At 36.2% G+C, this 23,536-nt stretch overlaps 1 protein-coding gene across 1 annotated transcript in view; it reads right to left on the bottom strand.

Moving 5' to 3' along the window:
- TEX11 (testis expressed 11) overlaps positions 1–23,536 on the bottom strand; it is a 212,587-nt gene that overhangs the window by 109,504 nt on the left and 79,547 nt on the right. The window contains exons 10-13 of the mRNA XM_055565760.1: positions 14,883–14,937; positions 10,924–11,019; positions 6,470–6,551; positions 3,499–3,577 (exon numbers count right to left, since the gene is read on the bottom strand). Coding sequence (XP_055421735.1) covers positions 3,499–3,577; positions 6,470–6,551; positions 10,924–11,019; positions 14,883–14,937 — 312 coding nt within the window. The remainder of the gene's footprint in view (positions 1–3,498; positions 3,578–6,469; positions 6,552–10,923; positions 11,020–14,882; positions 14,938–23,536) is intronic.

Genomic DNA, 23,536 nt, shown 5'->3' with positions numbered 1-23,536 from the left:
AACATCCACTGGATCATGGAAAAAGGAAGAGAGTTCCAGAAAAATATCTATTTCTGCTTTATTGACTATGCCAAAGCCTTTGACTGTGTGGATCACAATGAACTGTGGAAAATTTTGAAAGAGATGGGAATACTAGGCCACCTGACCTGCCTCTTGAGAAACCTATATGCAGGTCAGGAAGCAACAGTTAGAACTGGACATGGAACAACAGACTGCTTCCAAATAGGAAAAGGAGTACGTCAAGGCTGTATACTGTCACCCTGCTTATTTAACTTATATGCAGAGTACATCATGAGAAATGCTGGGCTGGAGGAAGCGTAAGCTGGATTGCCAGGAGAAATATCAATAACCTCAGATATGCAGATAACACCACCCTTATGGCAGAAAGTGAAGAGGAACTAAAAAGCCTCTTGATGAAAGTGAAAGAGGAGAGTGAAAAAGTTGGCTTAAAGCTCAACATTCAGAAAACTAAGATCATGGCAACTGGTCCCATCACTTCATGGCTAACGCTGAAACTCCAATACTTTGGCCACCTCATGCGAAGAGTTGACTCATTGGAAAAGATTCTGATGCTGGGAGGGATTGGGGGCAGGAGGAGAAGGGGACGACAGAGGATGAGATGGCTGGATGGCATCACCGACTCGATGCACATGAGTTTGGGTGAACTCCGGGAGTTGGTGATGGACAGGAAGGCCTGGCGTGCTGCAATTCATGGGGTCGCAAAGAGTCAGACATGACTGAGCGACTGAACTGAACTTCACTGAATTCCTTTATTGGGTCTAATAGTTTTTAGTGAAGTCCTAAGAAGTTTCTATGTATAAGATCATATCATCTAAAATATGAATAATTTTACTTCTTTCATTCTGATTTAGGTGCCTTTTATTTCTTTTTCCCATCTAACTGCTCTAACTAGGACTTTCCAGTTCTACACTGAAGACAGGAATGATAAAAGTGGGCATCCTTGTCTTGTTCCTGATCTTAGAGGAAAGGTTTTCAATCTCTCACCATTGAATATGATGTTAATAGTGGGATTGTCATATGTTTTTATGTTAAGGTATGTTCCTTCTATACACAATTTGTTGAGTATTTTCTCATGAAAGGATGTTATATTCTGTCAAATACTTTTTTATCCTACATCCATTGAAAGCATCATATCATTTTTATGTTTCATTCTATTAATATATTTATTGATATGCCTATGTTGAACCATCCTTGTATCCCAGGGGTAAATTCCAGATGGTCATGTTATTTAACCAGTTTAATATTCTATTGAATTGACTTGCTAATACTCTGTTGAGAATGTTTGCATCTATATCCATCAGGAATATTGTTCTTTAGTTTGTTTGTAGTGTCCACATCTGGTTTGGTATCAGGACTGGCTTTGTAAAATGAGTTTGTGAGTATTCCCTTCTCTTCAACTTTTTGGAAGGGTCTGAGAAGAACTGGTGTTAATTATTCTTTAAATGTTTGGTAGAATTCACAAGTTAAACTATCTATTCCTGGGCTTTTCTGTGTCTAGAAGTTTTGATTATTGATTTAATCTTTTTGCTATTAGTTTGATCAGATTTTCTATTTCTTCTTTATTCAGTTTTGGTAGGTTGTACATTTCTAGGAATTTATCCTCTAGGATATCCAATTTGTTGGCATATAACCCCTCAAAATACCCTCTTTTTCCCCTATGTATTATGTAGTACCAGTTGTATCCTCTTTCATTTCTGACTTTTCTTCTTTAATCTAACAGTAAGTTTGTCAATTTAGCTTATCTTTTAAAAAACCACTCCTTAGTTTTGTTGATCTTTTCTATTTTATTTCTGGCCTCTATTTCATTTATCTCTGCTCTGATCTTTGTTATTTCCTTCATTCTATCACCTTTGAGTTTAGTTTATCCTTTTTCTAGTTCCTTGAGATGTAAAGTTAGGTTGCTTATTTGCAACCTATTTTTCCAAGATATGCATTATTGGTATAAACTTCCCTCTGAGAAATGCTCTTGCAGCATCCTATATGTTTGGGGTATTGTGTTTCCATTTTCATTTTTTTGAGATTTTTAAAATTTCCCTTTTTTATTTCTTCTTTGACCCACTGGTTGATAAGTGTTGCTAATTTCCACATATTTGCATATTTTTCTGCTTTCCTCTTACTGTTGATTCCTAGTTTCATATCACTGTGGCTAGAAAAGATAATGATTTCGATCTTAAATTTGCTAAGACGTGTTTTGTGTACTTTCACATAATCAATCCTAGAGAACATTCCATGTGCACTTGAGACGAATGTGGGTTCTGCTGCTGTTGAATGGAATGTTCTATAAATGTCTATTAGGTCTACTGACCTACTGTATGGCTGAAGTCGAATATTTCCTTGTTGATTTTTGTGTGGATGATCTACTGCTACATGTGGGGTACTGAAGTCCCCAATTCTTATTTTTCATAGTGTCTTTCACTTTCATCTCTTTCTTCTCTTTCCTATATTAGAAGTCTCTGATAGCAAGATTCCTTATTTGTATAGTTTATGGCTTTAATGTGAAAATGTTGAAAAATGATAGGTCTTGAAGATACTGTGGGGCTGGTAAATTAGATATCAATATGGTTGAATAAAAGCAAGAGCAGCAAGAGTAAGTACACTAACTCAAAATGATACAATGCTAATGCTAAATATACTGGCAAGAATAATTTTATCTTTATAAATCACCCACTCATAAGTACCTCTTTGGTAATACCAAAATAACTGTTACTGTATTTATTTCATAATTTTGAACTACTCTTCCCCATTAGGCAGTGATCTTCTTGAGACTAGAGACTGCATATTATTTAATTTCTATATCCTCAGTGCCCAGCAATAAAATAACTGGCACACTGTAGAAATTCAGATGTGAAACAATTAATTGCCACTAATTGTCAATTTAATTGCCACTAATTGCACATAAGGCGTGCTGAGTGCCAAAGAATTGATGCTTTGAACTGTGGTGTTGGAGAAGACTCTTGAGAGTCCCTTGGACTGCAAGGAGATCCAACCAGTCCATCCTCAAGGAGACCAGTCCTGGGTGTTCACTGGAAGCACTGATGTTGAAGCTGAAACTCCAATATTTTGGCCACCTGATGCAAAGAGCTGACTCATCTGAAAAGACCCTGATGTTGGGAAAGATTGAAGGCAGCAGAAGGGGACGACAGAGGATGAGATGGTTAGATGGCATCACCGACTCAATGGACATGAGTTTGGGTAAACTCCGGGAGTTGGTGATGGACAGGGAGGCCTGGTGTGCTGTGGTTCATGGGGTCGCAAAGAGTCGGACAGGACTGAGAGACTAAACTGAACTGAACTGATTGTTTAAATCAGTAAGCAAGCAGTTCCATCTTCTAATTTGATTAGCACAATGCCAAATATTGTGCTTTGTGAATATGGGTATAGATAGATACAGATATAAACAGATATAATTCAACTTATGTTAATGGAAACCTTAGAAAAATGTTAGTCTTTAAAAAAAGAAAATCAATTCTTCTATACCTGTCATGATCCATCAGCAGTTTAACAATATTCAGACAGAAGTTCATAGTCATGCCCAAATGTAGAATTTCCATAACATCTAACAAAAAGAAAAAATGAAATAATCACATCAGTTTCATTTTTGAGGAAGCTTAGCTATTTTCAATAATTTTCCTTTGTTCAAAATCTACTTTCTAAATGTTTGCCATATATCATGTATTGCCTAACAATTTATCAAAGCCTTTTTATATGCCAGTAATATCCAATGCTGCAGAGAATGCAGTGAAATAGGCAAAGTAACCTTTTGAAAAGCAATTTGAGTACTATATGCTAAAAACCCAGTGATTAAGAGCTTGGGATATGAAGTCAGTCAGACAGATCCATATTCGAAATCACTTGCCACTTTTATAGCCATAGTCAATTTAGTTAGTTTTTCTGGACTTTAGTTTTGCCATCTGTAAAGTGGGGAACAAATCACCAATCTCTCAGGGTTGTTGAGAGACTTACGTAAGATAATACATGTAAATTACATAGCAAAAGAGCTAGCACTTAGTAAGCATTCAATAAATGACAGCTGCTATTATGATTCTCTTTATTTCAGAAATTGTACTTCTGAAAAGTCACCTGAAATAAATGTGGGGAAATGTAACGAACAAAGATATTATTAATAAAAGCAACACAGATTATGACAATAAAAATGATGCATACTGAGTCTCCACTATACGATAGTGACAAATTACTATGCAACCATTAAAATTGTTAAATATAAAACTGTGTTTTCCATTTAAAAAATGAATATGCACCAATATGAATTATAAGATTGGTAAAAAAAAAAATTGGAAAACAAAGGCTGTCTATAAAGTCTGTAAAAGAGCAAATTAAAATAGAAAAATACTGAAAATAAACCATCAAATTTCTAAAAGGGATTGTGTTTAGATTATTTATTCAACAAATAGCTAACAAGCGTATTCTCTGTGCCAGGGAGCTGTGCTGGGAATCCAGCAGTAGACAAAACACACAAAAATCTCTGCTGCCACAGAGCTAATATACAGTGCATGGTGGACAATAAGTATTTTTAGTATATTCCAAAAACTTCTTCAGTGGGTATGTACTACTTTTTCATAATAAAAAACATTAAATATTTTTAAAATGTCTACTTTCTCTACTATAAAAAATACCAGTGAAGTTCCAATGACAGTAGTTAAGTTGATGATTCTTAAAAGTACTTTCATTAGCAAAGAAATGAACATATAAAAATGTAAGTTTCATATATACCAATACTTTTAATATAACAAAATGAAAGATAATTGTATTATTTTAAACTACACAAAACTTAAATTCATGGAAGTTTCCTAGTTTATAACCTGATGTTGCAATTTCATTACTCTATCATGAGTATCTAGACCAAAGTAAGTAAAAACAATCTGGAAATAAGGAATAATTTCATTTTAAATTGTTTCTTTTCTACATTTTGATTTTAAAAAATTTAATAGGAATTAACTTCAAACTAGGTAACTCCAATAATCTCTCTGATCTTCCTACACTATATTAGTTTGAATAAGACTATTCCTCTAATTGCTTGGTTTGTTTGTTTATTCCCATACTGCAAAAAAAGAATGAAGTTGTCTTTCTGGCTCCAAAAAGATTTCAGCCTGTGCATATCAGAGCTGATACTATTACCTAGAGATGCAGAATCCTCTATGTATTTCAGATCCTGTGATCTCCTGATGATTGGCTAATATTCTAGAAATCACAGAAAGTTTCAGTAGTACTAAATAGGCACTAAACTTACAGCAACTTCCAAATCTGATTACTGTCCTACTTATTATAAATTGCTATTATTTATTGGATAATCAGTTATACTAACATATAATTTTATATACCAAAAATAATACAGCTCTATGATTATATTTTATACAGTAAAAAATAAAGCATGTACACATTAAAAATTTTAAATTAGTTTTATGACTAAGCATAATTGAAATACTGTTAGGTCAGTGTGCATAGAGAGATATTTTGCCTCACTTAATTCCTCTATATAGTAGTAATAACAGTTAATAGTAGTAATCATAATAACTAAATGATAGGTAATATTTATTGCACACTAACTATGTACCAAGCATGGAACTAAATGCTTTACATACTTTTTTCATAGAATTCTCAAAACAACACAATGAGATAGACATTAATATTATGCATTTTTTAAAGCTGAAGAAACTGAAGCACAGAAAATTTAAGTGACTTGCCAAATGACTCAGAGCTCCATATGAGTTCATGCTGACATATGCACATTCTACTTCCTTGAGAATTTCGAAAAACAAATAGCAATGTTTATACAAGTATTTGGGCTTCCTTGATAGCTCAGTTGGAAAAGAATCCACCCACAATGCAGGACACCCCAGTTTGATTCCTGGGTCAAGAAGATCTACTGGAGAAGGGATAGGCTACCCACTCCAGTATTCTTGGGCTTCCCTTGTGGCTCAGTTGGTAAAGAATCCGCCTGCAATGCGGGAGACCTGGGATCAATCCCTGGGTTGGGAAGATCCCCTGGAGAAGGGAAAGGCTACCCACTCCAGTATTCTGGCCTAGAGAATCCCATGGACTACAGTCCATGGGGTTGAAACTGTCGTACACAACTGAGCGACTTTCACATTCACTTCACAGACAAGCAATTATAAAAGGCACAGTAATGCAAAGGCTTTTTCTATCAATAGGTATCTTTTTTCATGATGGGCAGGTTGGGCAGCTGCAATTTTCTGCTAGACTAAAGGAAAACTGATAAGCTTTTACTTTGCTCTTTTTTTCTTTATTACTTGCTAAATTTGCTACTGTGTTCTCTTCCTTCTCCTTTGCTTCCTGACAATTTTATGTACTCAGTTTCTTTCTCAGTCACCATCAAATTATACCTATGCTAGTACAATACAAAATATCCTACAGTCAACAAATTGGTATTAATATTTCTGTACTTTTCACACACAGAGATGTTACTTACTTTGAAAAAGTTCTTCATTATCTGTTTCACCCTTCAAGAGGATTTTCACCTTTAAGAAAAGCCCAACTGGATCTAACTGTTCCTATTTTAAACAAAGAAATCACAATGATATTAACTGTAGAATGTAAAAGACAATTTTAAAGTAATTGCCTATTTCACTAAACCACACCAAGATGACTCATGATTAAAGGAAATCAAAATTATAAAAGATCAAATCATAATATCCAGTCTATCCATGAGGCTATTTTCTGATATTTTATTCAATCTAAATGGAACAGTACATGGAAAAGAACATGTAAACACGTCTATTGAGTGGCAAGCATTTAATGGCAAGGTCAATATTTAAACTGTGAGAATATAAGACCATATTCTTATCTTGGTAAGCAAAACCCTACACATCAATTAGATCTGCTTTCTTTTGAAATCTTAATAACAACTAAAGTCCTTTGCTAATAATGGTTGAATGAAATAAACATACTATAATATGCCTGTCACATTTACTATTAATAACAATATACTCAGAATGGTTTTTCCAAGTCCTTGCTACTTGGACTTGGTTCTACTTCTGCCTGACAGTGTACATTTTGAAACGGCTGTCTACAATTAAAAGTGCAGTCTAGGCTCACAGAACAGAATTTTTCTTTCTACAACATTAATCAACATCTACATGGACACTATATTCATTAGTTCCATGCTCTGTAAATTCATACATGAGATGCCTGAGGAATGGAAAGTTAGGGAAAGCAACCACAGGTATTATAACCAATTGCAAATAATGATGATATCAATACAAGAATAAACTAAGAATGCATTATAATTTTTTACATTACCATCTTTCCTAATGGGCATATTCAAATATGTCTTGAGCTCAAAACATGTTTTATACACTAGCAATGAACAATCCAAAAGTGAAGGTAAGAAAATAATTCCATTTATAATAGCAACAAAAAAGAATAAAATACATAGGAATGAATTTTAAAAATAAGGGCAAGACTTCTACACTGAAACTTATAAAACACTATTGAAAGAAATTGAAGAAGACCTAAATAAATGAAAACACATCTCATATTCCTGGATTGGAAAACTTATAACTGTTTAGATAGAAGTAATCTCCCAATTGATATAGATTCAATGCAGTCAATTTCCCAGCTGGCATCTTTGTAGAAATTGATAGGCTGATCAATTTGGGAATCAATTCCCAAATTCATATGAAAGTGCAAGGAATGTCAAAACAACCTGGAAACACAACAAAGCAGGATGACTCATACTTGCAATTCCAAAGAGTTACCACTTTACACTGACATCAGTTGTGGATAAGAATTTCTAGTGTTCCATATCCTTGTTAACACTTGGAATTACTGGACTTCTAAGTTTTTGCCCATCTAGTGGGTATTATACCCACTTTAAGGTGTTCCTCTTATCCTCCTAGCACCTTACTGTGAGGCTTACAGCTTCTATAAAACTAAATACTCCTTTTCCTACACTCTCTTTAAGGAATCTTACACATTTTACAGACTTCAAATATAGTTCCTTAGGTTAAAAAAAAAATCTGCTGAAGCAAAAGGTAAAATAGAAAAGGAAAGATATACCTATCTGAATGTAGAGTTCCAAAAAATAGCAAGGAGTGATAAGAAAGCCTTCCTCAGAGATCAATGCAAAGAAATAGAGGAAAACAATAGAATAGGAAAGACTAGAGATCTCTTCAAGAAAATCAGAGATACCAAGGGAACATTTCATGCAAAGATGGGCAAAGATGGGCACAATAAAGCACAGAAACGGTATGGACCTAACAGAAGCAGAAGACAGTAAGAAAAGGTGGCAAGAATACACAGAAGAACTATACAAAAAAGATTTTAATGATCCAGATAACCACGATGGTGTGATCACTCACCTAGAGCCAGACATCCTGGAGTGTGAGGTAAGGTGGGCCTTAGGAAGCATCACTACGAACAAAGCTAGAGGTGATGGAATTCCAGTTAAGCCACTTCAATTCCTAAAAGATGATGCTGTAAACTGCAGCAACCAATATGCCAGCAAATTTGGAATACTCAATGTGGCCACAGGATTGGAAAAGGTCAGGTTTCATTCTAAACTCAAAGAAAGGCAATGCCAAAGAATGCTCAAACAACCGCACAATTGGCACTCATCTCACACACTAGCAAAGTAATGCTCAAAATTCTCCAACAGTACATGAACCAAGAACTTCCAGATGTTCAGTGGGTTTTAGGAAAGGCAGAGGAACCAGAGATCAAATTGCCAACATCCGTTGGATCATCGAAAAAGCAAGAGAATTCCAGAAAAATATCTACTTCTGCTTTGTTGACTACACCAAAGCCTTTGACTGTGTGGATCATTACAAACTGTGGAAAATTCTTAAAGATGTGGGAATACCAGACCACCTTACTTACCTCGTGAAAAACCTGCATGCAGCTCAAGAAGAAACAGTTAGAACCGGACATGGAACACCAGACTGGTTCCAAATTGGGAAAGAAGTACATCAAGACTGTATACTATCACCCTGTTTATTTAACTTATATGCAGATTACATCACGAGAAAGGCTGGGCTGGATGAAGCACAAGCTAGAATCAAGATTGTGGGAGACATATCCATAATCTCAGATATGCAGATGACACCACCCTTAAGGCAGAAAGTGAAGAGGAAATAAAGAGCCTCTTGATGAAAGTGAAAGACGAGAGTGAAAAAGTTGGCTTAAAACTCAACATTCAAGAAATGAAGACTGGCATCCTGTCCCATTACTTCATGGCAATAGAGGGGAAATAATGAAAACAGTGACAGACTTCATTTTCTTGGGCTCCAGCCATGAAATTAAAAGACGCATGCTCCTTGGAAGAAAAGCTATGACCAACCTAGACAGCATATTAAAATCAGAGACATTACTTTGCCAACAAAAGTCCATCTACTCAAAGCGATGGTTTTTCCATTAGTCATGTATGGATGTGAGAGGTGGACCATAAAGAAAGCTGAGCGCCAAAGAATTGATGCTTTTGAACTGTGGTGTTGGAGAAGCCCGTTGAGGGTCCCTTGGATTGCAAGGAGATCCAACCAGTCCATCCTCAAGGAAATCAGTCCTGAATATTCATTGGAAGGACTGATGCTGAAGCTTAAACTCTAATACTTTCGCCACCTGATGGGAAGAACTGACTCATTTGAAAGACCCTGATGCTGGGAAAGATTGAAGGCAGGAGGAGATGGGGATGACAGAAGATGAGATGGTTGGATGGCATCACCAACTCAATGGACATGAGTTTGAACAAGCTCCGGGAGTTGGTGATGGACAGGGAAGCCTAGTGTGCTACAGTCCATGGGGTTGCAAAGAGTCGGACTCAACTGAGCAGCTAAACTGAACTGAACAATATAGAGAAATAGAATGCACAAAATGTTAATAACAGGTGATGCTGGGTAAAGTATATAGGCAAGTATTCTTCACACTATTATTCTTTCAGTCTTTCTCTAGGTTTGAAATTGTTTACAAATAAAAGTCTTTTATATGTATACTGCCACTGAAATCCTAACACACCCAGTTTATTGATATCCATGATCAATAATTAGCCTATTAAATGTGATATGTCAGGACTAAGGCAGATGAACAATTATTGTTATAAAAACTGTAACTTCTACATCTAGTGAACAAAAACACATGCTGAAAAGAAGCCATGTAGCCAGTACGCAACCACCTCAATTGTCTTGGATTCTGTTTTTTATCTAGACTTCCATCTCAGCAAATGCAAAACAAAACAGGATGCAACTTTGGAAAATGTTCATGTATATTAATGTTTTTAAATTTAAAAATTTAATATAAAAGCTTTTCAGCATTAAATAACCCCATCCATGTGACATAAATTTCAAGAAAATATAGTTCAAATAAATGGTCTCTCAATTTAATATCCTGATTAAACTATCCCTTTCATGCATCTCATTTTGTTGAAAAATTAAAAAAAAAAACCTTTAAAAATATATTAGTATATTTAATTGCCTTACAGAATAAGACACATTGATCCTAACTGAATCTCTTTTAAACAGTTATCAGTCTATCAGTGTTCCTTGTTCAGGAGTATAAAGTATGTACACGTGTATATATGTGTGTATGTGTGTGTGTGTGTTTGAATGTACGAATATGAACTAATGTGAAACACTGATGTTGTTTTTTAAACTAAATCCCATTATCTATTTTCTCATCATTTCTTTTTTATCCTAAAGTTTACTCACAGTAGACAACACTTTCTGTTCTGTACAAAAGAAAATTTTTTCAAAAATATCTGTTGTCATATTAGTATATTTCATTCTTCCTTCCTGCACTGCAGAAGAAACTGTCACAATATGTTATTTTAAAAAAAAGGAATACTGGAGCAAATGTCTAAACTGGATTTCAAAATGCAAATCAATGCTTTCAAAATTGCATTAAGATAATATTCAAAGTAAAAACTTCTTATACCTTGTTTGCTAGGTTTATAAGGTTGAGAGCCTTATCATGATATTCGCTGCTGTCCCAATCCAAATAAGCAGTGGCTAGTAACCGCAGAACTTTAGCCTATAATTGAAAACAGAAAACACACACACACATAGTTGAGGGTTAAACTGCAATACAATAGCTGACTATGACTTACACAGTGACAGGCATTTCTCAAACCTCAGTCATAATTATGAAATAGCATTTCCTTAAGCAATGACATAGTCTTAGGATATATCTCATCATTACGTTACCCAAACACCGTCTGAGAATTTTATAGTAATAGTTTATTTGAATTTAATATAATTCTGTTAATATAATTATTTTCTTAACAGTTTTCTAGTGCTAAAGTACTTTTTCATTCCCACTTTAAAAATAAGGAAGTTAAAGCCCAGCAATATTTAATGTAATCATCTTATCACCTACTGTTTTGGTAGCATTATATTAGGCATCCATCAAAAGCAATAAATAGAAAGACATAATTCTTCTCTCAAAGTCTTTATAGCCTAGTTGAGATTAACCAACTGGACCACTGTTTCAGTAGGAACAGATACTCTTTACTATAGAGAAGATTTCTCCCAACTCAGCCAAGTTTTAAAATTAATAAAGTATTTCTTAATTAAGTCAGTTTCTCCAGCCAGGTCTACATTGATAAGGAGAGTAAGTCTAGTCAGCACACACTTGTTTAACTACAGATTCACATTTTGAAAGAAGGAGGCCTATTTCCATGAATATTCTACCTTTAAGTATAGTGAGGAAAGTAGGACCAGACAAAGGTGGTCTTCTAACTTAAAAAAAAAAAATGTTAAGCACATTATGGCTCTGTGAATCTTTGAGAAAGGACATTTAGGATGTCACATTTTTGAGTTTTTTAATTCAAGAATTAAGATGGATATAATGTACTTAATATCATTATTATTATCATGGAACAACTTTCAACTTATAAACTCCTCCAGAGGACTTTGATGGAGTAATTATGGCATCTCTGAAAAAGACTGCAGTTATTCTGTAATAGTAAAAGGGTCAAATAATCAGAAAGATAACACAAAATGGATGAATCTCAAAACTATTATGTTAAGCAAAAGAAGCCAGAAATAAAACAGTACATACTGTATGATTCATTTATACAAAGTTCAAGAAAAGCCAAAAATAATCTACAATAAAAATCAGAATACTGGTTTTATCAGGAGGGTAGGAATAGCTGTTAACTGGAAAGGGGCCAAGGTAACGTTTAAGGGTGATGGAAATGTCTATATCTTGATCTGTGTGGTAGTTACAAGACTATATAGATAAACTGAAATTCATCATGCTGTATACTCTTAACATTTGTACAGTTCAGTTCAGTCGCTCAGTTGTGTCCAACTCTTTGTGACCTCATGAACTGCAGCATGCCAGGCCTCCCTGTCCATCACCAACTCCCAGAGTTCACCTAAACCCATGTCCATCGAGTTGGTGATGCCATCCAGCCATCTCATCCTCTGTCTTCCCCTTCTCCTCCTGCCCTCAATCTTTCCCAACATCAGGGTCTTCTCAAATGAGTCAGCTGTTCGCATCAGGTAGCCAAAGTACTGGAGTTTCAGCTTCAACATCAGTCCTTCCAATGAACACCCAGGACTGATCTCCTTTAGGATGGACTGGTTGGATTTCCTTGCAGTCCAAGGGACTTTCAAGAGTCTTCCCCAACATCACAGTTCAAAAGCATCAATTCTTCGGCACTCAGTTTTCTTTATAGTCCAACTCTGACATCCATACATGACCACTGGAAAAACCATAGCCTTGACTAGACGGACCCTTGTTGACAAAGTAATGTCTCTGCTTTTCAATATGCTATCTAGGTTGGTCATAACTTTATCATATATATATATATATATATAAATATATAAAAGTTATACCCCAATAAAGTATTACTAGCATGAAAGAAAAACTATTTCATAATCTTACTTCTCCATACCTCACAATATGAATATTAGGTATCAATCACACTTAATTCCTATCTTCCATCTTCATTTCCTCCTTCAGATGTCTTCTCAACTAGATCATGCCTTGAATTCCCTTTTCCCTCCCTTTTAACTATACGAATTCCATCTGCTTTTCAGGTCTATCTCCTACCAGAAGGTTTCCTTTTTTTTCTTCTTTTGTTTATTGGTTATGCTGGGTCTTCAGTGCTGCACGGACTTTTCACTGATTGCAGCAAGCAGCAGCTACTTTCTGGTTATGGTGTGCAGGCTTCTCATTGTGGTGGCTTCTCTTGCTGTGAAGCACAAGCTTTAGGATGTAAGGGTTTCAGTAGCTGTGGCTCAAGGGCTCAGTAGTTGCAGTTCCCGGGCTCTAGAGCACAGGCTCAATAGTTGTGGTGCACAGGCTTAGCTGCTCCTTAGCATGTGGCATCTTCCTGGACTAGGGATAGAACCCATTTGTCCTGCACTGGCAGGTAGATTCTTTACCACTGAGCCACCAGGGAAGTCATCAGAAGACTTCTTCAAATATTCTAGTCAACACTAATATTCCCCTATTTTGTATACCCTTCTGCATACTTTAGCTTAATACCACACAGTCTGTGACTTATTTTTCTCAAATTGTTTCACTTGTACTCTTTTTAATCTTCTTTTGACCTTTTAATTGAAGTCAAAAATCCATGCAGAAAAAGTTCAAAAATCTCAATGGTACAACTCAGAATTTTCTCAAAGTGAACAAACATATATTAACAACACAGAAATCAAGAAACAGAACATTAGTCTCATCTCATACCTCTTTTCAGACACTATTCAAAACAAGGGTAACCAATTATCTGACTTTTAACACCATGTATTAGGTCTACATGCTTTTGGCATTCATATTTATGTAAATATACAGTATATACTACCTTGTATTTTGCTCTGTTCAACATTATATGTGAGGACATAGTTACAATTATTGTAAGCTATTCTCATTGCTGTATAAAATTCTAATATACGACACTATCATAATATAATCTTATTATTTTTAATTGTGGCAAAATACACATAACAAAAAATTGATCATTTTAACCATTTTTAAGTGCATGGTTCAGTAATATTAAGTATATTCATACTGTTGTACAACCATCACCATCATACATCTCCAGAACTCTTTAAATCTCACAAAATTGAAACTCTATACTCATTAAACAATAGTTCACCATGTTCTCCTCTCTCCAAACCTCTGCAACTACCATTTTATTTTCTGTCTCTATGAATTTGACAAACCAAGATACCTCATTGAAATGGAATCATACAGTATGTCTTTTTGTGAATGGCTTACTTCACTTAGCATAATGTCCTCAAGGTTCATCTATGTTGTAGCATGTATCAGAAATTCTTTCCTTTTCATGGCTGAATAATATTCCATTGTATTCACTTATATTAGTTTCATCTTTTAAACATAAACTTCTTAAGGAAAGAGGCAATGTTTTATGTTTCTCTTTTATTCCCTATCTACCACAATGCTAGATGTATATAAGTATTCAGTTACATTTTGATTGATATATTGTAATAATGGTAAGAAGCAGAGATGGATATTCAAAAAAATTCAGTTCTGTTATGGCATTTATTAAATTAGCTTTATATCAGATCTATTACATAATCACATTTTATTTGATTAAATAGTAAAATTAAACTTCCATACCAGGCATGTACTATCTGATTGGAACAGGAAACCTAAAATTTTTGAGCATGTAAATAAAAGCTAAAACGTATATAGCCAAACATTGTCCTAAGCACTTTACATGTATTAACTCATGAGTATAAGAATCTACCTGGATGGTCGATTCTATAAGTTTATCAACTTTATAAAAACTAACACTGAGATATTAAGTGATGTGCCCAATGAACACTCACAAATAGAAGGATGGATTATTATAAATTTATTAAAATAACATAAACTGTATTTCTTCAACCTATTTCTGCAATATTTAACATGATTCTTACCAGCATTTCTGGCTCAACAGAATTCCTATCCGTCTTCCCAATATCAAAGCTTTGGCTGTAATTTAAAAAGGAAAAAAGAACATATATATACACATTTATTTCAAATAATACTTTTTTTTCAACATTACATATTACTAAGAAGTCATGTGATAATTATACTTAATTGCAGCTTTTCTATTTTGTTCTACAACAGATTATTAGCCAATTAATACATAAAAATCAATTGTATAAAGCAATATTTTCTGACTTTAGAAAACCACAATTTCCTCAGGATATATATTCAATAAATCAACACCATAATTACAGTATTGCTCTTCTCCATTTGGCTATATATACTATATAAAACTGTGTTACATGTATGTACAAGCCCTTGCTTTATGAGCACATTTTAAAGTGTAAGAAATACATTTTTATAATAAAACAAATACATGAGTTTTCATGAAAACAAATGTTTCAGCAATATTTATTATGCTTCACAACACCCTTGTGACGCACAATATTAGTTCCATTTTGCAGCTGAATGAACCAGTTTAGCAGTTAAGTGATTTCTAATATTTCCTAGATTAATACTGAAAATGAGACCAAGGGGTTGGGGAGAAAAGAAATTTGACTTTCAGTTATCTGCTTTAATTACCATACTATATTATCTATGGGACATTCTGATAACTGCAAATAATGTATGAATATGAGCCTCAGGTTTTCAAAACACCTAAAAGCAAAACAAAGATCACTCACCATAAAATTGGTATTCCAAGGAAGGAAGTCAATAAAATTTTGGTGAACTGTACTAAATTGAAGCCATTGTTTTGAAGAATTTCTTTTTAAAAACTCTGAAAGACCCAGAGCTACCAAACTGAGTTTTCAGCTTGCTAACAAAGGTATAAAGCTGGCCTATATTATAATAGCCTTATTGAAAGCCCTGTTTCATAGAGGTCTCTGTTGGTACATTAAACCTTCTACCTCCAGTTTTTAAAATCATCAATGAAAACAGAACTTCTGCAACCGTGGTATTAAGAAGTTCTTGGACTCTCTCTCTCCCCCGTGAAACAACCATCTGCCTGGATAAATCATTAAAACAACCATTTAAGGTCTCTGGAAAGTGTCCTAAGGGCATACAGCAATCGAAAAATATTTATTAAACAAAAACCAACAGAATTTCAGTAAAAACAGTGAGTCTCTGGCATTTGAGCCATGACCTGCTCCTATCCACACCACCTCCATGTGATGGAAGCTACTCCAGATGCGTGCTGTCAAGAAAGGAATCAGGCAGTGGGGTGGGGAGATGAGTGAACTAGGTGACAGAAATCAAGAGGCACAAGCTTCCAGTTTTAAAATAAATAAGTCATGGAGACATAATGTACAGTATAGGGAATACAGGCAACTAAACTTGCGGTGATCATTTTGTAAGGTACAAAAATATCAAGTCACTATGTTGTACACCTGAAACTGATATAATGTTGAAAGTCAATTATACTCCAATTTAAAACAAAAAATAAGTGGGAATTCCCTCTTCCTCCAAGTCCTAGACTCAGGCTGCTAGCCTCTCTTATCTTCCCCAGATCTGTGATGCAGAAGTACTATCATGGGTAGGTACAATGAAAGGACTGGGTCTTCCTTTTCCCAACTCAGTTCTCACTCTTAGGCTAAGGGCTCTACCCCAGGTGTTAACAGCTGATCACCTTCACCCAGGCTGGCTCTTGGGGCAGAGGCTCCAGGAATGGAGGGCATACTAAGAAGATTAGGGGCTACCATCTCCACAACGTCTACTGCAGGAGGAGCTACCACACTCCTGCCACCAACTACAGCACTGTGGCACAGTTTCTGCCCAAGGGAAGAAGAAGGCAATAAAGAGGAAGAGCTCAGCATTTCTGCCTAAGGGAAATGACTTGAAAACCAAGCAAGGAGAGACTCCTGCCTAAGGGTATAGTCAAAAACAATGGAGATCTTAGCCATTCTTGATTAAGGAGGAGGCTATGCATGTGGCAGGGAAGGGGGTATGTGGGAAATCTCTGTACCTTCCTCTCAATGTTGCTATAAACTTAAAACTGTTCTAAAAAAATTCTGTCTTAAAAAAATGAAATCACATTCATTTCTGGGGGGTGAGGGGTGGCGGGTAGTGTTGGCAATTGTGCACATGCCCAAGATTACTCACTCAGGCATGACCAGAGACAGAACATATTGGCTACTAGCCCCTGGCTGAATACAGGGCAAAATAATGAATTCACTGAACGGTGAAGACAGTCTTTAAGCCAAACACATAATCAAAAGGAAAGGGTGAAATTCAAACTGGCTAAGTGGGCTTAAAACAACCTTTGACCAACATGAGGTTTATGTTTCCAGATGCAGGGGTGAACCCCAGAGAGCCATGAAAAGACAAAAACAGGAGAAAAAACTCTCAGCAGGGACATTAGAGGTCATACACTGTAAGAAAAACAGACCTCACAGAATTAGTCCAGTCAGGTGAACTAACAAATAGATGACCAAACAATAAAAGAAAAGTAACTACCAGAAAAGAGGGGGACAGGTATTCAAACTTGCCACAATATATTATCCAAAATGTCTAGTTTTCAATAAAATATTATATGACATACAATAGAACAGTGACTCATACAGAGAAATAGGAGAAAGCAATAGAAACTGCCTTTGAGAAGTCTTAAATATTACACTTACTAGAAAAATACTTCAAAGAAGCTATTGGAGATATGTTCAAAAAACTTTAGGAAACCACGTTTAAATAATTAAAGGAAGGTATGGTAACTGATTCATCAAATAGAGAATAAGAATATATTGATTAAATGATCAAAATAATTTTAAAAAGTACAAATTCTCAAGCTGAAAAGAACAATAATGGAAATGAAAAATTCACTAGAAGAGGCTCAAAGTAGATCTGAGCAGGCAAAAAGAGAATAAAAAAATGTGAAAATAGATTGATAGTGATTATATAAATCTAAATAAAACATAGATGAGAAAAAAAAGAACAATGCCTCAGAGAAATGTGGGACATCATTCAGTTCAGTTCAGTCGCTCAGTTGTGTCCGACTCTTTGCGACCCCATGAATCGCAGCACGCCAGGCCTCCCTGTCCATCACCAACTCCCGGAGTTCACTCAGACTCACGTCCATTGAGTCAGTGATGCCATCCAGCCATCTCATCCTCTGTCGTCCCCTTCTCCTCCTGCCCACAATCCCTCCCAGCAACAGTCTTTTCCAATAAGCACACCAACATAAGCACAGAGTACCAAAAGGAGGGAGGCAAGAGAAAGGGATAGGAAACATATTCAAAGAAACAATGGCTGAAAATGTCCCAAATTTGATGAAAAAAAAAATAATCTACTTGGTAAACAATCTGACTGCAATGCATAAGACCCCCATTCAATCCATGGGTCAGGAAGATCTGCTGGAGAAGGGATAGGCTACCCACTCCAGTATTCTTGGGCTTCCCTTGTGGTTCAGTTAGTAAAGAATCCACCTGCAATGTGGGAGACCTGGGTTCAATCCCTGGGTTGGGAAGATCCCCTGGAGAAGGGAAAGGCTACCCACTCCAGTATTCTGGCCTGGAGAATTCCATGGACTGTATAGTCCATGGGGTCACAAACAGTCGGACACGACTGAGTGACTTTCACTTTCACTGTTTTTCACACATTAAGAAGCTTAATAGGCTCCACGTAGGATAACACAAAGAAATCCATACTCAGACACATTATGGTCAAATTATTCAAGGAGAAAATACTGAAAACAATAAGACAAAAATGTTTCATCATGTAAAAGGGAATGATACATGTAAAAAGTCAGATTAACAGCTGACTCTTCATCACAAACAATGGGGAAAATGGCAGGGATGACTAATTAAAAAATTATCAACTAAGAACCCTATATTATATATCTAGCTCTTCTGGTAGACCCCAAGGACACCACAGAATATAGTTTCTTAATTACCGAACTAGATGATCTGTAAGAGTTCTACAGCTATAAAGTGTTATGTGTAATAAATTATCTTATTAAAATTGCTACTATATAATTTGTTGTATTTCCACAAGATGGCGCTAATATATTTCCATTTTCCATCAAAACATGTCTTCTATATGATCATTTCTATAGTTAATAATTTAAACATAGTCTATTATTACATACTCTTAACTTTTCAAAATACTGTTGTATTATTTATGCTATCTTCATTGGAAGTCATCTACACAAATGATGCTGAACTAATATTTCAGATGGGTAAATCAAAGCACACAGTAGTTACATAAGTGATCCAAGGTCACACATTTCATTAGAAATTGATTTTCTAATGTTAGTTCTATAATCTTTCCCTAGATCACAGTGCCTGATTACAGATAATGGTGTCAAATTCTCAAGGTCTCAGGCTGAGAACAGAAGCAAAATTAAAGCAACGAATATTAAATAGCATTAAAACTGATACAAACTTCCCTTGGGCTCATATACTGAACCATTAATATTTCTGCACAGAAGTACATTTATGCATATTTCCTTTGCTGTTTCCCTTACTTCTTATTAGACGACCTTGGCATTATATATTCCTATACAACCATACTAAAAGCTCAATATTGATAAATTAACACTGTCCTTATTGTAAACATAATAACTATATTTTAAAATGATCATTGAAGGACTTCACTGGAAGTCCAATGGTTTAGACTCTATGCTTCCAATGCAGGGGGTGTGCGTTTGATCCCTGGTCAGGGAACTAAGATCCAAAAACGTGCTGCATGGGCAAAAAAAATTTTTTTAACTCAAATGAAAGTCTCTCTTTCAAAAACCATCAAAGAACTCTAGCGACCCCATGAATCGCAGCACACCAGGCCTCCCTGTCCATCACCAACTCCCGGAGTTCACTCAAACTCATGTGCATCGAGTCAGTGATGCCATCCAGCCATCTCATCCTCTGTTGTCCCCTTCTCCTCCTGCCCCCAATCCCTCCCAGCATCAGAGTCTTTTCCAATGGGTCAACTCTTCCTATGAGGTGGCCGAAGTATCGGAGTTTCAGCTTCAGCATCATTCCTTCCAAAGAACACCCAGGACTGATCTCCTTTAGGATGGACTGGTTGGATATCCTTGCAGTCTAAGGGACTCGCAAGAGTCTTCTCCAACACCGCAGTTCAAAAGCATCAATTCTTCGGCACTCAGCTTTCTTCACAGTCCAACTCTCACATCCATACATGACCACTGGAAAAACCATAGCCTTGACTAGATGGACCTTTATTGGCAAAGTAATCTCTCTGCTTTTTAATATGCTATCTAGGTTGGTCATAACTTTCCTTCCAAGGAGTAAGAGTCTTAATTTCATGGCTGCAATCACCATCTGCAGTGATTTTGGAGTCCAAAAAAATAAAGTCTGACACTGTTTCCACTGTTTCCCCATCTATTTCCCATGAAGTGATGGGACCAGATGCCATGATCTTAGTTTTCTGGATGTTGAGCTTTAAGCCAACTTTTTCACTCTCCTCTTTCACTTTCATCAAGAGACTTTTTAGTTCCTTTTCACTTTCTGCCATAAGGATGGTATCATCTGCATATCTGAGATTACTGATATTTCTCCTGGCAATCTTGATTCCAGCTTGTGCTTCTTCCAGCCCAGCATTTCTCATGATGTGCTCTGCATATAAGTGAAATAAGCAGGGTGACAATATACAGCCTTGACGTACTCCTTTTCCTATTTGGAACCAATTTGTTGTTCCATGTCCAGTTCTAACTGTTGCTTCCTGACCTGCATATAGGTTTCTCAAGAGGCAGGTCAGGTGGTCTGGTATTCACATCTTTCAGAATTTTCCACAGTTTATTGTGATCCACACAGTCAAAGGCTTTGGCATAGTCAATAAAGCAGAAATAGATGTTTTTCTGGAACTCGCTTGCTTTTTCGATGATCCAGCAGATGTTGGCAATTTGATCTCTGGTTCCTTTGCCTTTTCTAAAACCAGCTTGAACATCAGGAAGTTCACGGTTCACGTATTGCTGAAGCCTGGCTTGGAGAATTTTGAGCATTACTTTACTAGTGTGTGAGATGAATGCAATTGTGTGGTAGTTTGAGCATTCTTTGGCATTGCCTTTCTTTGGGATTGGAATGAAAACTGACCTTTTCCAGTCCTGTGGCCACTGCTGAGTTTTCCAAATTTGCTGGCATATTGAGTGCAGCACTTTCATGGCATCATCTTTCAGGATTTGAAATAGCTCAACTGGAATTCCATCACCTCCACTAGCTTTGTTCATAGTGATGCTTTCTAAGACCCACTTGACTTCGCATTTCAGGATGTCTGACTCTAGGTCAGTGATCACACCATCGTGATTATCTGGGTCATGAAGATCTTTTTTGTACAGTTCTTCTGTGTATTCTTGCCACCTCTTCTTAATATCTTCTGCTTCTAGCTTAAGGATTCGCAATTTCATTCATAATTACAGCAGCCTGTTTTAATCTGTGGCATCTCTAATCAGGAGATATAATCCCAAAAGTGTGGAAGAATTCAAGGAAAGCAGCAGCTATTTATGAAGTTTTTTACCAAAAGAAAAGGCTTGGGGGAGACAAAAACTAACAAGGTCCTAAACTGAGATCTGTTAACAAAAACTGAGGGAATGAAAAGGGCTTTATAAACAATACCCACTACCACCCTTTATGTCCTAGGCTTCTACTTCAACAGAATTCTAATACACTATAGCAATTTTGATCTCTTATCATTTGTGTCAAGATGAGGGGTTTTCCTTTTAGACTGAAGAGGTACTTTCAAATTGTACATAACTTCTAGCTTCAGATATTCACTATTTGCAAAAAAGTTAAGCCTATAGAAAGTACGCTCACTTTCCATGCCCTCCTTCTAGTACAAAATTCACAGAGAAGGGTGCTTAATTAGCAGCTATTTATTCTTGCCTGTTATCACCGACTGCTCCCAACCAACTGGTCCCAACATACAGACAATTAAAGTCCAAAGAAAAACTGACCCAAAGACTGGCATTATATGATAAAAGATGTGAGTGTTTGTCTCTGTAATATTTTTACCTGGGGAGTCAATATGTAATCTGCATTTTATTTCATTTTGATAAATTTTGGAATAAACTAGTAAAGTGGCCATATTAGTGCCCGTATCACCTAGTAATAGCAAAAGCTACTGCCATTTATTGAGCAGTTTTTATTTCCAAAGCATGTGACTAAACACTCTACTATATATGCATCATCATAATCAAAAAGTTGGTATCTAAAAATATGTATAACAATGTTGATAACTATATTTGCCTGTTTTTGGCCACCTCATGCGAAGAGTTGACTCATTGGAAAAGACTCTGATGCTGGGAGGGATTGGGGGCAGGAGGAGAAGGGGACGACAGAGGATGAGATGGCTGGATGGCATCACTGACTCGATGGACGTGAGTCTCAGTGAACTCCGGGAGTCGGTGATGGACAGGGAGGCCTGGCGTGCTGCCATTCATGGGGTCGCAAAGAGTCGGACACGACTGAGCAACTGATCTGATCTGATCTGAAACTCATTAAAATACAATCTTTTTCAAGGCATTTGATAATATCTCACTAAGTTATTTTTATATCCCCAAAAGATGTGGGAAAAAAACTGGAAGATTAAAATAATACATAATAACTAGGCCAAGAATTCAAGCCCTTCCTGTTTTCCTCAATCTCATTCTAGTGACAAGAATACAAAAGAGTCAAAAGATAGTGGTGCTCTATAAATTTGTTATTATATAGTTCTTGATGAAAATATGACTGTGGGTCAAATAATGTTCTTAATGATTGTGTGTGTGTGTGTGTGTGTGTGTGTGTATGTGTGTGTGTAAGTCACTCAGTCATATCTGACTCTTTGTGACCCCATGGACTATGGAATTCTCTAGGCCTAAGAATACAGCCACTAAACATACACTGAAGAATTGATGCTTTTGAAATGTGGTGTTGGAAGACTCTTGAGAGTCCCTTGGACTGCAAGGAGATGCAACCAGTCCATCCTCAAGGAAATCAGTCCTGAATATTCATTGGAAGGATTGATGCTGAAGCTGAAACTCCAATACTTTGGCCACCTGATGCAAAGAACTGACCTGACTCTGGGAAAGACTGAAGGTGGGAAGAGAAGGGGATGACAGAGGATGAGATGGCTGGATGGCATCACCAACTAGATGGACATGAGTTTGAGTAAGCTCCAGGAGTTGGTGATGGACAGAGAAGCCTGGCATGCTGCAGTCTATGGGGTTACAAAGAGTCGGACACAACTGAGAGACTGAACTGAACTGAACTGAAACACATAGTAAAAATCTGATACAGTTAGCTTATGATAGAAATATCAGTCATGTTCTATCACCATCATAGTTTCCTTCTATAAGGTTTTCTTAAAAAGATGATGACAGATTAGAGGTCAACAATCCATGGCATATATGATAATAACCTACATGTTTTGCCACTTCAGCCTAAGTCTACTCTTATAAACCACTTCCTAGAGAATATTCATGTTCATATTTATTCCTGGCATAAACTACAGGCTCACCTCCATAGTGTTAATCTTCCAGAAGCCATCCATGGCACCATAACATCCTTTTTTATTTTCTCCCTCCCATTTCTGTCCCTTTGGCATACTAATCTTTGATAGGTTGATGCCATCTTTCTGAGTGCTCCTCCTTCAAATATTGCCAGATCTTGGAGTAGAA

Source organism: Bubalus kerabau, chromosome X, assembly GCF_029407905.1.
Source record: "Bubalus kerabau isolate K-KA32 ecotype Philippines breed swamp buffalo chromosome X, PCC_UOA_SB_1v2, whole genome shotgun sequence".
Lineage (NCBI taxonomy): Eukaryota > Metazoa > Chordata > Mammalia > Artiodactyla > Bovidae > Bubalus > Bubalus kerabau.
Note: the sequence above shows the minus strand (reverse complement) of the source record. Positions and strands in the feature narration are given on the sequence as shown.